The 13866-nt window shown below is 53.2% G+C and overlaps 1 protein-coding gene across 7 annotated transcripts in view; it reads right to left on the bottom strand.

The window, feature by feature from the left end:
• Nucleotides 1-13866, bottom strand: part of COL26A1 (collagen type XXVI alpha 1 chain) — a 260234-nt gene that overhangs the window by 15103 nt on the left and 231265 nt on the right. For 6 of the 7 annotated variants that reach the window (XM_064166240.1, XM_064166243.1, XM_064166244.1 and 3 more), the window contains exons 9-11: nucleotides 13552-13644; nucleotides 9847-9908; nucleotides 2623-2685 (exon numbers count right to left, since the gene is read on the bottom strand). In XM_064166240.1, coding sequence (XP_064022310.1) covers nucleotides 2623-2685; nucleotides 9847-9908; nucleotides 13552-13644 — 218 coding nt within the window. Of the gene's footprint in view, nucleotides 1-1548; nucleotides 1742-2622; nucleotides 2686-9846; nucleotides 9909-13551; nucleotides 13645-13866 lie in introns of those variants that run through there. The other variant, XM_064166246.1, reaches the window with a different exon arrangement.

Here is a 13866-nt window from a genome sequence, read left to right as displayed (position 1 = left end):
CTCTGAGCACCCTGATCTAGTGTGAGGTGTCCCTGCCCGTGGCAGGGGGGGTTGGAACTGGATGACCCTTGAGGTCCCTTCCAGCCCTGACTACTCTATGAGTCCAACCAGCAGCTATAGGAAAATGGTGCAGGGAGCACTGAAGCAGAGCCCTTGTCACTCTCCCGGGTGGGAGCCTGCCACTGCCATATCCTGTGCCCCCTGGGTGTTTTTAACTGGAAGTTCCACCTGATGTGCTGAGCTGCAGCTGGTAACTGGGGCTGGAATCGCAGCAGCAGAGGCTGCGCTCTCAGGATGCTGCATTCTGCTCCCAGCAAAGCGCTGCTCTGCAGCCTGTCAGTGCAGGCAGCAGCTGGCACAGGCCTGCACAAGGGAGCTTAGGGTCATGGGATGGCTTGGAAGGGACCTCAAAGCTCAGCCAGTGCCAAGCCCTGCCATGGGCAGGACACCTCCCACCAGCCTGGGATTCTCAAGGCCTCATCCAGCCTGGCCTTGAACACTTACAGGGAGGAGGCAGCCACAGCCTCCTGGGCAGCCTGTGCCAGTGTCTGCCCATCCTCACTGGAAAGAGTTTATTCCTCATCTTCAGTCTCAGTCTCCCCTCTCCTCACTCAGAGCCATTGTCCCTCCTCCTGTCACTCCCAGCCCTCACTAGAAGTCCCTCTCCAACTCTCCTGGAGCCCTTTCAGGCACTGGAAGGCAGCTCTAAGCTCTCCCTGGAGCCTTCTCTTCTCCAGGCTGAAGAGCCCCAACTGTCCCAGCCTGTCCCCACAAGGAACACCCTCCAGCCCTCTGAGCATCTTTGTGGTCTCCTCTGGATCCTCCTCAACAGTTCATGTCACAGTATCACAGTATCACAGTATCACCAAGGTTGGAAGAGACCTCACAGATCATCAAGTCCAACCCTTTACCACAGTGCCCAAGGCTAGACCATGGCACCAAGTGCCACATCCAACCTTGCCTTGAACTGCCCCAGGGACGACGACTCCACCACCTCCCCAGGCAGCCCATTCCAGTGCCCAATGACTCTCTCAGTGTCCTTAGTAAAAGAATTTTAATAGCCACATGAAATGGTCTCTGCCTTCCAGGGAGCTGCATCTGATCCCTTACCTGAGAACAGAGACCAAGCACCCAAAATACCACAGAAGGATGCCAAAATAAAGCAGAGTGTTTTAGAAGCATCCTCAGATATGCCCTGCCCTGGGTTTGAAGTGCCTCAGGAGAGAAGGGAACAAGTCACCTCGGCTTGCTCTCCTTGCACACGGGCTGGGCAGAGGGACACAGATGCACAGAATGACAGACTGGTGCCAGCCCTGGGGCAGTTCCCACCTCTCTGGGCAACCTGGGCCAGGGTTTCACCACCCTCAGTGCCAAACATTTCTCCCTTCTCTCCACTCTCAATCTCCCTCTTTCAGTCCAAACCATCCCCCCTTGGCCTGGCACAAGAGGCCCTGAGAGAAAGTGTCCCCAGCTTTCTGATCAGCTCGAAGTTCTGAAAGGCCACCAGAAGGTCTCCCTGGAGCCTTCTCTCCAGGCTGAACACCCCCAACTCTGCCAGCCTGGCTGACAGCAGAGAGGTCACAGCCCTCCCATCATCTGCTGCTGGTTAATCTCATGAATTTGAGGAGCCATCTGACTGGAGGTCATCGGTTTGCTTTTGTCTCTCTTCTCTCTGTCAGGCATCCCTCTGGCTGCTGGACTGGAAGTGAGCACCTCCACCTGTGTGACACCAGGAGTGGCACTGGGAAGAAAAGGGAACTTGTTTCCCACAGCTGTAGCACAAAGCTGTGTCAGTGCAGCCAGCACTGCAGGTGGCCTTCCTCTGAAGGTGCCAGGCAGCATTTCTCCTGTTAGCTTCCTTTCTTTCACCCTGCTCCACACTTAGCTCTTTTAGTAATGGTGCTCAGTCCACCTGTGCCCACTGCTACAGACTGCAGACCTAACTGCTGAATGATCCTGCACCACCTCCTACACTGCCAGATGATTTTATCCTGCTAATGTCTCTCAGAGGAGACTCCAAAGCCCATGGCCTTCTGGAGAGGAGGCTGGCTAGAAGGAGCTGAAGGCCCAGATGGTGCTTCCTGCTGCTTGAACCCTGGCCTGGCTATCTAACACCTTCACATCCTTCTTACATCGTTCCCTGATAGCTTCTAAACTTCCCCACTTCGGGAGCAGCAGCCCAGCAGCCCTTCTCTCTAAGGGCAGTTCTTCACTCCTGGAACTCACTTCAGGAACTGAGGTGTAGCACAGAGCATATGAAGAACATCATCTGAGCTGGGGAATGACTTCAGGAGAAGCCTGATGAGCTTCTACTGCCTCTGTGTCACAGGAGCAAGACTTCAGTCAGAGCATCCCAAATAGCCATACTGAGACCTTCAGCTGGCAGAAGAAAGTTGCTCTCCACAGGCCTTTAATTGCTACCTGCACCTCTTTAGGGAGCATCAGACTTTGCAAGCAACTCAACCCTACAGCCAACCATCATCTTGGCTCTTGCAGAAGCCCCAAAACTCAGCATCTAGAAGTGCTCATGGCTGTGGTTCCACAGAGCTTGGAAGCTGTGTGCAACATCTGAGGCATGGCCCCAGGCACTGCCAGGAGTGTCTCTGTGTGGTTAAACCTTACCCTCTCTCCTCGGTCTCCTTTGGAGCCTTTCGGTCCAGGTTGTCCTGGAGGGCCTGGCAAGCCCTAGAAGAGATGAAAAACAAGCAGGAATTAATCTCTTCTCTGCATCCTTTGTGCTGCTGTAGTGAATGCAGATCACTGATCCTGCAAACCTCTTGCATCCCTTGAGCAACTGGGCTGCATTCTCCTTTACCCTCAACCCACAACTGGGCTGCATTCTCCTTTACCCTCAACCCACAACTGGGCTGCATTCTCCTTTACCCTCAACCCACAGCTGGGCTGCATTCTCTCTGTGCTAGTTTGAAGCAAGCTGGAATGTTTTGGTAACAGAACTAGATAACAGGCAGTGAAATGAAAACAATTGATGTCAACTTCTCTCACAGTTACGCTGAGAACTCTGGGAAGAAGAAAGACTTTTTCTCCATTTTGTTTTCACTCTTGCTTTTGCCTTAGACCTGGTCACATCTCATTAACCCTGCTCCTACTAACCTTGCTCCCTAACCTCTTGGCTGCACCTCTCTTCTTCCTGAGAACTGGGGTAAGGTTGAGAGGGCCGGGGGGAGGTGTTGGGGTGGTTTGAGAGCCCCTCCTGGGGACTCAGGTTTCTGGGAGGGGAGTTGTGCTTTCATATTGTTTATCCTTTGTATATTTCTGTATATAATTGTATATAACTGTATATATTGTAAATAGCTGCTTGTAAATTCTGCTAGCTGTAAATAAATTGCTTCATCTATATTCCCAGGGTCTGTCTGAGTTAGCTGGGGCAAATTCAAAAGTGTGGGGGGTGGGGTAACCCCCAAACCATCACATTTTTTAATTGGCGCCCAACGTGGGGCTAGATATTTTTGAGGGACTGGAAATTAGCTCTGGGAATTAAGATGAAGCTAATCAAGCAGCTATTGTATTTGGTTGGTGCATTGCTCTGGTCTGGTTTTGTTTTCTTGACATTTAATTGGATAAAAGGTCAAATTGTTGCTTATTTCATTGATCTGGCTTATAATAAGGCTAAAGCTAAGGTTTCAGATATGTTCTGGAGCTGGGGTGATTTTATTCTTGGTTATGCTGGTTTTAATATCTCTGAGAATATTACCAAGGACATTACAGGAGCTCTGGTCAATAATGTGACAATCAATGGAAATTCTGCTTTAAATATGGCTCTAATGAGAGTTATTCAGCCTAAGACAGGAATTCCAACTGTTTGTATAGGCACATGCTCGTGTAAAACTGTTTTTCTTCTCACAATTTTTAATATTTGCCTCATGATTTTAATATTCATATTAATTTTGGCATTATTGGTGAAAAATTCAAAACCAGCTTCTGTAAGAGCTAGGAAAAATTCTGTGTCTCAGAAGCAGTCTCTTTCACAGCAAAACAAGGGAACACAGTCATCGGCTTCCCCCTTGCCAGCCTCTGCCCCTCCTTCTCCAAGTGCTGGGAACACAGCCAATGTTCCTGCCACTAACGTAAACAATGATAAGGATAACCAAAACAATGCCACAGAGTCTGGACAGGAATCGAACTTGGGACCTCTTGCGTGGCAGGCAAGCACTCTACCCCAGAGCTACCAAGACATTGCTGCCTCTGTTTCTGCCACTCTGCAGATCCCTGACTCTCTTTGAAAGAGCTGAAGTAGGTTTACCATCCCATTTGTTCATGTTCTCCCCGTATGTGTCACGCAGAAGTATCCACAGTGACGCACGTGATTGCTGCTGTCTGGGTGGAATTTGTCTCCTCCTGGGCTGGAATTGCCTTGCAGGAGGTGGGCGTCTGTTCCTGACTGCAGAAACATGCACCCGTTCAGATGATGCAGGAATGGTATCCTTTACCAGATTGGTAATGTTTTTGAGATCCTCCTTCAGTTCTTTCATGGTATCTTTAAAACCATCTTTAAGCTCTGTAGTCATAGTCTTTATGGCACAGATTATACCAGAATGTGACAAGCTGTCCTCAATCTGCCTGAGCTGATCAGTGAATTCACCAACAGTGAAAGATCTTCCATTATCACTCCTTGCTAGAAACTTACTGGCCAAGATGTTAGCATAGGATGAAGGAGCAAGCTTAATAAGCTTCTTCATGAGACCTGTTCCCAAAGGAATATCGTCAGGCTCATGAGTGCCATGATCTCCATAAAGCACTTCCTTCACAGCAAACTCCTTCAGAAGCTTAATTCCCTGCTCAACGGTGTTCCACTTCTTGGCAGCCCATGGCAAATCATCTCGGGAAGGATATCTCATAGCCACAGCCAATAGAAGGCGTGTCCACAAGCTAACCCTACCAAGAGGACTTGCCAGGTGTTTGTCCACTCCACTCTCCTTAGTGAGTGGTCCCAGCTGCTTGGCAGACTTGTCTCCTACCTGCAGAGCATTAGCACCAATGCCACGGCATCTCACTAGCCAGCTTAGGATTGGCTCACCTGATTCCCTTGTGTATTCCTTCCTAACTTCCCTGACCTCTCTGAGTGGATCCTTGGAGCCTTGGATGTCATCTTCCTCCTCTTCCTCCTGTTGTTCTGGTGGTGCCTGGCCTAACACAATCTTCCTCATAGCATTCCTAAACTCATTGGAACCATCCTCTCTCCTGGCAGCTAACCTCACAGCGCTCCTCTCACTTGAGTATTGTTGTCTCAGCACATCTACAAGGTCTCGCAGACTAACTGCCTCCTCTTCCTCTTCTCCTTGCTGCTGATCACCAGAGGTCCCCTCTCTTACATCCTCCTGCGAGCCACTCTTTGTCTTAGCTTTTGCTTTAGCAGGTGCCAGAAGGGCCTGAGCAGCAACAGACTTGAATGTGTCTGCTGGAGGATTTGAATCTTTAGGGGTCTGACCTGGAGCTTGTGAGTTCAAATCTGCCTTGCTTTTAACAGGATTTTGGTTCTGGTCTGCTGGCTGGGGGTTCAAATTGGCTGAGCTGGTGTCATTAGGATTTGGACTGACTGGGCTAGCGTTACTAGCACTAGTAGTATTATTAACATTAGTGGGATTATTTGCCTGTCCTCCTGGGATGCCTGCCAACCCTGACTTGTTTTCATTTTTGCTAGGAACATTCTGATTTTGGGTACCTGCCTGTGCTTCTGAGGCTCCTACCGAACTCTGCCCGTTATTGTTTTTGGTTTTGTTATCATTGTATATAACTGTATATATTGTAAATAGCTGCTTGTAAATTCTGCTAGCTGTAAATAAATTGCTTCATCTATATTCCCAGAGGCCGTCTGAGTTAGCTGGGGCAAATACAAAGTGTGGGAGGGGCGGGGTAACCCCCAAACCATCACACTCTCTTACCCTCAAGCCCCACCATGGGCAGGGATACCTCTCAACTAGACTCAGCTGCCCAAAGCCTCATCCAACCTGGCCTTGATCACGTCCAGGCAGGAGCAGCCACAGCCTCCCTGGGCAGCCTCTGCCAGGCTCTCACCACCCTCACACTGAACAACTTCCCCCGCTCCAGTCTAGCCCTGCTCTGCCTCAGCTCCAAACCATTCCCCTTTGGCCTGTCTCAGACCCCCTCAGCAAAAGTCTCTGCAGCCTTCCTGCAGGCTCCCTTCAGGCACTGGCAGCAGCTCTAAGGTCCCCCTGGAGCCTTCTCCTCTGCAGGCTGCACACCCCCAGCTCCCTCAGCCTGTGCTCACAGCAGAGCTGCTCCAGCATCTGGATCATCTTTGTGGCCTCCTCTGGCCTCACTCCAGCAGCTCTGAGTCCTTCTTCTTCTGGAGACAGCAGAACTGCAGGCAGGATTGGAGGTGAGGCCCCAGCAGAGCAGAGCCAAGGGGCAGAATCCCCTCTCCTGCCCTGCTGCCCAGGATATGGCTGCATTCTGGGCTGCATGAGCCCAGGACAGAGCCCAGGACAGAGCCTGTATTCTTGATTTGATTATATTTCATAGCATCACAGAATCACAGAATGGCTTAGGTTGGAAGAGACTTTAGAGATCATCTACTCCAACCTCATTTCCACAGGCAGGGAATCCTCTCAAACCCCCTGTGTGGGTCTTTTGATAGGGTGGTTCTTGCTCTCAGTTACCAAGAAGAGAGGACCATACAGATCCCATGGTTACTTCAAGGTCCCCCACTACTTTCCCCCTCTTCACAACTCCCCCAGAGGGTGGCAGGGGCAAGCACACATACCTGAAAGTTAATTGGATTGTGCAGTGGGAATTATTTTGAAGCTCTCCACTCACCCTCATAAACAGCTCTCAAATGAAGCCCAATCCCTGCTGATAATTCTGCTCCCTGGGTGGAATAAATCCATGAAGCAGCCACCAAGGGAGGAGGAGGCCATGGGCTCCAGACCCCCACTAATTGAACTGCTCTGCAGAAACCAACCCAAATTCCTCCCTTATCCACCCAGCACAGCCCCAGCTCTAAACCAGACAGGCAGAGAGCAATCCTGTCTGTTTATGTCCACTGTCAGCTCCCCAGGATGACTTTTCCCACCTCCAAATGCTTTGGTTCATTGCCTTGGAGCCTGCAGCAAAGGAGACTACTGCTCTGCTCCAGAGCACTGGTGACGGCTCTGGGCAGCCTGAGCTAGCTGAGGATGCCCCTGGTCACTGCAGAGGGGGTGGGACTGGATGACTTTAGAGGGCCCTTCCAACACAGACCACTCCATGACTCAAGTCAGCAGCCTCCAGAAACCCCCATCTCAGTGCCCAGGGAAATGGGATCTGAAGGCATCACTGTGAGGATCCTCAGCATTGGCTTATGTGGCCCAAGGAATTGGGGATCAGTGTTCAAAGGGAACTCTCCCAGTTTCAGCTGGGAGGCAGCAGTGCTCACCAGTAACATCTTGGTCCTTGCCAGCAGTCAGCTCTACCAGCTCAGCAGCAAGCCATGCAGTGACAGGACCTCCACAGGATCCCAGCTCAGAGACAGCTGAAAGAATGCCTGGAGATCATCCAGGCCAAGCCCTGCTCCAGCAGGGCACCCACAGCACAATGCCCAGCAGCACAGTGCCAGGGGAGTTGGAAGCTCTCCACACAAGGACACTCCACAGCCTCTCTGGGCAGCCTGCTCCAGGCTCCAGCACCCTCACCACAAACAACTTGCTCCTCCTCTGCACATGGAGCCTCCTGGGTTCAGTCTGTGCCTTTTGCCCCTTCTTCTGTCCCTGGGCACCACTGACAAGAGTCTGGCCCCAGCCTCTTGCCCCCTACAGCTCCTTCAGCTCTTGCTGAGCATTGCTCAGATGCCCTCTGGGGCTGCTCTTCTGCAGGCTCTCAGCCCCAGGGCTCTCAGCCTTTGCTCCTCCCAGTGCTGCTCCAGGCCCCTCAGCAGCTTTGCAGCCTGCCCTGGACTCTCTCCAGCACTTCCCTGGCTCTCTGCAGCTGGGGAGCCCAGAACTGCACCCAGCACTGCAGATGTGGCCTGACTAGGGCAGAGTAGAGCCCCCTCAAGACCCTTTCTGAACCTGCTGCCCACACTGTTCTTAATGCCCCTCAGGACACCATTTTCCTTCTTGGTCATGAGCAACTTGCAGGCTCCAGCTTAGCTATGTCTGCCCTGAGCCCACAGGAGGTTCAGAGACTCAGGTCTCGTTCAGAAGGTGACCTGGGGCTGCCAAATAAGGTAGAGCAACCAAGCAGCCCTGGCTCCACAGCAATCACACTGCATGAGCAAAGCTGAGTGTCTGACAGCTCTCAGCAGCACCTTTGGGTGTGTGCTGGGATGAGGACACTCAGGAACACCAAATTCCACAACCCTGCTATCAGCAAGGCAAGGAAACAGATTTCTGTTGTGTGCTGCATGGGCAGAGGCAGCCTGCAGCAGCTCAGAGCCTGTCTGTGCTCTGGGAGCTCTTCCACTCAGTCACCTCCAACCACAGCTCCCTTTTGCTACCAAACCTCCTGCTGGGTTCCCTGCTCTCTGGAGTGTCTCCTCCTTCCCCACAGCATTCACCAACTGAAATGATTCTGCCACCCTGGCAAACTTTCACCAGCCTGCTGCCCACTGCTGCTTCCAGCTGACTGGCAGGCTGAGCCACAATCTCCTCTCTGTGACTTTGAGCAATTCCAAACCTCTTCCCAGGGTCTAGGATACTTCCCTCTGCTGAGCTGCTTAACCAGGCTACAGGCAGCCCTCAGAGCAGCCTTCCAGTGCCTGAAGGGGCTCCAGGATTGCTGGGGAGGGACAAGGGACAAGGGCTGGGAGTGCCAGGAGGAGGGACAATGGCTTTGAGCTGGGAGAGGGGAGAGTGAGAGGGGAGAGGAGGAAGAAAGAGTGAGGGTGGGGAGAGACTGGCACAGGTTGCCCAGGGAGGCTGTGGCTGCCCCCTCCCTGGGGCTGTTCCAGGCCAGGCTGGAGGAGGCCTTGAGCAAGCTGTGCTGGTGGGAGGTGTCCCTGCCCATGGCAGGGGCTTGGAGCTGGCTGAGTCTTGAGTTCCCTTCCAACCCATTCTGTGATTCTAAGTGCTCCTGGAGAGGGCTTCACTGCCCGTACAGAGACTCAGACTCACACGGGCTGGTCTCCCTGGTGAGAAACAGGAAAGCAGGGAGCAGAGGTGGTGCTGGGCACACAGCATTTCACTGCTGGGTTGTGTGCTCAGCTCCAGAGCCAGCAGGTCAGAAGGGCTGTACCCTGAGTGCCCAGAGCAGGCTTTGCCTCACCTCCACACCAAGTACTGTTCCTCCCCAGACTGGAGTCTCTCTGTGTCAGCCAGCCACGATCTGGAGCAGTTTGGCAGCTCACTCTCCATTATACCTTCACTCCTCTCCACCCATCTGAGTACTGCAAGGGAGCTGATCACACTGCATCAGGACCTTCCCCCTCCACACCCTTTCCATCCAGCTGCTGGAATTTGTGCTGTTTTCCTTGCCTGGAAAGTGCTGTGTCTCAGAAGCTAGGCTGAAATTCCCTTGGGTGGGTTGGTGAATTCCCAGTGATGCCTTTGGCTCATGCTCTGTGTTCCAGAGCAAAGGCAGAGGTTTCTATCCCTCTGCTAGCAAAGCCTGTGTCAAACCCTTTCCATCAGCACAGGCCACAGTGAAGTGTTCTGACACAGCAACAGTAAAGATGCTCTGATTAAGGGAAAAGCTGCAAAGTGCAACCAGTTCAACTCTCATCACAATTCAGGATGAAAAAACAAACAATCAATCAAACAAAAGGGATTAAAAATCAGCAACTTTTCACAGGGAACAGAACATCAGCCCTGAGATTTATAAACCACTCTCTCTGTGAAGCAAGAAGATGTCTCACACCTAACCCCCAGCTCCCCCCACTGCTGAGGCACTTACCTGTGACCCTGGGACTCCAACTGGTCCTGGTGGTCCTTTGGGTCCTGATGCACCTGGTGGCCCTGGGCAGAACCAGCATTGGAGGCAAGTGTAAGGAGATTTAGAAGGCAGGAGCCCGAATTCCATGTGCAGGCACTTCCCTTTGGTGCTACTGAGGAACAAGTTCTGCACCAGGAGGCTGCTGGAACACTGAAACAGGTTGCTCACAGGAGGTGGTTGAGGACTCATCCCTGGGGATGTTCAAGGTGAGGCTGGACAGGGCTGTGGGCAACCTTCTCTAGTGGAGGATGTCCCTGCTGAGTGCAGGACTCATAGAATCACAGAATCAAGCAGGTTGGAAGAGAGCTCCAGGCTCACCCAGCCCAACCCAGCACCCAGCCCTGGCCAATCAACCAGACCATGGCACTAAGTGCCCCAGCCAGGCTTGGCTGCAACACCTCCAGGCACGGCCACTCCACCACCTCCCTGGGCAGCCCATTCCAGTGCCAATCACTTTCTCTGACAACAACTTCCTCCTAACATCCAGCCTCAACCTGCCCTGGCACAACTTGAGCCTCTGTCACCTTCTTCTGGCCCTGTCTGCCCAGCAGCAGAGCCCAACCCCACCTGGCTACAGCCTCCCTGCAGGCAGCTGCAGACAGCAATGAGCTCTGCCCTGAGCCTCCTCTGCTGCAGGCTGCACCCCCCCAGCTCCCTCAGTCTCTCCTCACAGGGCTGTGCTCCAGGCCCCTCCCCAGCCTTGCTGCCCTTCTCCAAACACCTTCCAGCACCTCAACAGCATCTCTCTTGAATTGAGGAGTCCAGAACTGTAGCACCCTGCACTTGGCCTTGTTCAGTCTCATCCCACTGGCCTCTGCCCACCCATCCAGCCTGGCCAGGTCCCCCTGCAGGGCTCTCCTATCCTCTAACAGCTCCACAGCTGCTCCTAGCTTGGTGTCACCTGCAAACTCACTGATGCTGGACTCAATCCCCTGATCTAGATCATCAATAAAGATATTGAACAGGACTGGGTAAGATATTGACCAGTTCAACCAGGAGGTTGGACTGGATGAGCTTTGGAGGTCTCTTTTGTGCTCTCTGGATGAGCTTTGGAGGTCTCTTCCAACCCAAGCCATTTTGTGTTTGTGGTTGAGCTGTCTGTTTGTCCCAGGACTACAGCAGGACTCCATCACAGGCTGCAGCACTGGGCCACCCACACCCTGATCCAACATGTCCCTGTGCCCTAGGGAAGCTGCTGGGACTCAGGGAGCAAAAAGGGGTGCAAAGAGGCAGGCAGGAGGTCAGGGACGTGCTGCAGCTGCTTCAAATGGCAACTCTGCAGAAGACTTCAGCCAGATGGCAAACACCAGAGTCACTGTGAGCACAGTGCTGCTGCAGCTGCTCCTGAACCAGGCTGACAGGGAGCAAGGGCAGGCCACAAGCCTGCTGCAGTCCTTCTCTGAGCATGGCCAGAAAGTGGATGATGAACACGAAGGAGCTGGAGCTTGGACACAGCCAGCAGGGAGGCTGCCTGTGGCAAAGCAATGCAGAGCTCTCTCTTGCTCTTTGCCCATTTCACTGGCAATAAATTCCTTGAAGGCCAGAAGCACAGCAGAGCCTTCATCCAGCATGAGTTCAGCCAAGTAACAAGGGACAGAGGAGGAGGCAATGGCCTGGAGTTGCACCAAGAGTACTTTAGCTTGGATATTAGGAAGAATTTCTTCACTGAAGGCATTGGTTTGCCCAGAGGGGTGATGGAGTCCCCATCCCTGGAGGTATTTGAGAGTTGTGTAGCTGTGGTGCTCAGGGACATGGTTCAGTCAAGGACCTGTCAGTGGTAGGCTGATGATTGGACCTGATGATCACAGAACTGTTTGGGTTGGAAAAGCTCTCTGAGATCCTCCAGTTCAAGCTTCTACCAGCACCACCATGGCCACCAAACCATGTCCCTAAGTGCCATGGCCACAGGTTCTTGAACACCCCCAGGTGCAGGTGCACCACCTCTGTGGGCAGCCTGTGCCAACCCCTGACTGGGAGCTGCAGCAAAGACATTTTTCCTCATCTCCAACCTAACCCTTCCCTGGCACAATTTTAGGCCATTTCCTCTTCTTCCATCACCTGAATCCAGGCAGAAGAGACCAATCCCTACCAAGAGTCTTAAATCCAGGCTGTTCTGTAGCTCTGAGTTCAGCACTGGCTAAAGAGGTCAGATGGTTTTCCACAGTCACTTCACAGACTAATTCCTTTGGGAATAACAATCCTGTCTCACCAGTAGCTGCTAAATGGCAGCTGCAGATGGGAGAGAGGGCATGTGCTTGGTCTGAGCTCAGCAGTGCTCCTCTCTACTCTGTTTGCCACAGCCCTTCCCAGGCAGCAGCATGGGAGGTGCACACAGGTGCAGCTGAGTCAGCCTAAGCCAAAGGATAAAGGAGCTGAAGCAGACATGGAAGGGCCTCAGGGTGCTGGCCTGAGCCTAACTGGAAGATTGCAGTGAGAGAAATTAGACTACTGGCTGTGAAATGGTGATGTCTGTATTACCTGCCTGCTCTGCTGGGACATGGAAACAAGGACACAAGCAAAGGTAAGGCAGTCCCTGCCTGGCTGTGGCCACACTAACTCTTCTGCCTGAACCTCTGTGAGAAGGCTGAGAGCCCTGGGGCTGTAGAGCCTGGAGAAGAGCAGCCCCACAGGGGATCTGCTCAGTGCTCACAAAGAGATAGAGGGTGGAGGGCAAGAGAATGGGGCCAGACTCTTGTCAGTGGTGCCCAGGGATAGGACAAGTTGAAGAGGGACAGGGATCTGCTGGAGAGGGTCCAGTGGAGGGCTGTGAGGATGATGAGGGGACTGGAGCACTGCCTGGTGAGGAGAGGCTGAGGGACCTGGGGCTGCTTAGTCTGGAGAGGAGGAGACTGAGAGGGGATGGAATCAATCTCTATAACTGTCTGAGGGCTGGGGGTCAGGCGGGGGGGACAGGCTCTGCTCACTGCTCCCTGGGAGCTGCAGCACAGGAGGTTCCAGCTCAACACAAGAGGCAACTTCTTGCCTGTAAGGGTCCCAGAGGCCCTCGTCAGCACCAACTGAATGCTCACCCCAGCCCCTGGTTTCAGCTGTGCTGGTGAAAGCCTGGCACAGCTCAGGGCAGCTCCAGAGCCTGCATGCACACCACGCAGCAGCTGCCCAGAGCCTGCTCAGGGAGCTCTGCAGGGATGGGACAGGACTGCAGCACAGCATCTCTGCTCTCACAAAGGGACTCACTGGGCAGCTCAGGCTTTAATTAGTCCCTCCACAGGATGTGTCCTGCCAAAGCTAAACCCAACCACTACTACCTACAGGTCACACACCTGGGGACTTCTCAGCCTTCCCACTCCTGCATGCACCTCCAGCAAGGGCCACTTGCCACAGCACAGGAAGCTCCACCTCAAGATGAGGAGGAATTTCTTTACCCTAAGGGTCCCAGAGCCCTGGCACAGGCTGCCCAGAGAGGCTGTGGAGTCTCCTTCTCTGGAGCCTTTCCAGCCCTGTCTGGATGTGTTTCTGTGTGACCTGCACTGCATTCTGTGGTCCTGCTCTGGCAGGGGGGTTGGGATTGCTGATCTATGGAGGTCCCTTCCAACCTCTAACATTCAGTCATCCTGTGATCACATCCACCACTCCCCTCTCCATCAGCAACTTCTTCTGCCCATCTTCCCCATCTTGACAGCCTTGCAGTTCAACTTCACTCCTCACCTGGTGGCCCAACAGGGCCTGGGGCTCCCCGTGGTCCTGGCAGGCCAGCCATGATGGTGTCGATGACGGTGGAGGCCAGCTGGGGTTCTCCATCTGGGACAAAGAGCAGAGCAGTCAGTGCCAAGCTGCAGGACTTCTTTCCCAACTCCTTTGTTGCCTGTGGCTGGCCAGGGGCTGGCAGTGCTTCAGGATGTAAGGTCTGGGCTCTTGGAGCAATTGCCCTTTGCTCTGAGGGTGCAGACTGCATCCCAGAAGCGCTGCCCTCGCTGCCCTGCACACCTTTGAACAGCAAAGCAGCTAAAGGGAGCTCTGTGC

The sequence above is a fragment of the Pogoniulus pusillus genome, chromosome 27, assembly GCF_015220805.1.
Source record: "Pogoniulus pusillus isolate bPogPus1 chromosome 27, bPogPus1.pri, whole genome shotgun sequence".
In the NCBI taxonomy this organism is placed as follows: Eukaryota; Metazoa; Chordata; class Aves; order Piciformes; family Lybiidae; genus Pogoniulus; species Pogoniulus pusillus.
The sequence above is the reverse complement of the archived record's forward strand: the minus strand, read 5'-3'. Positions and strand labels throughout refer to the sequence as shown.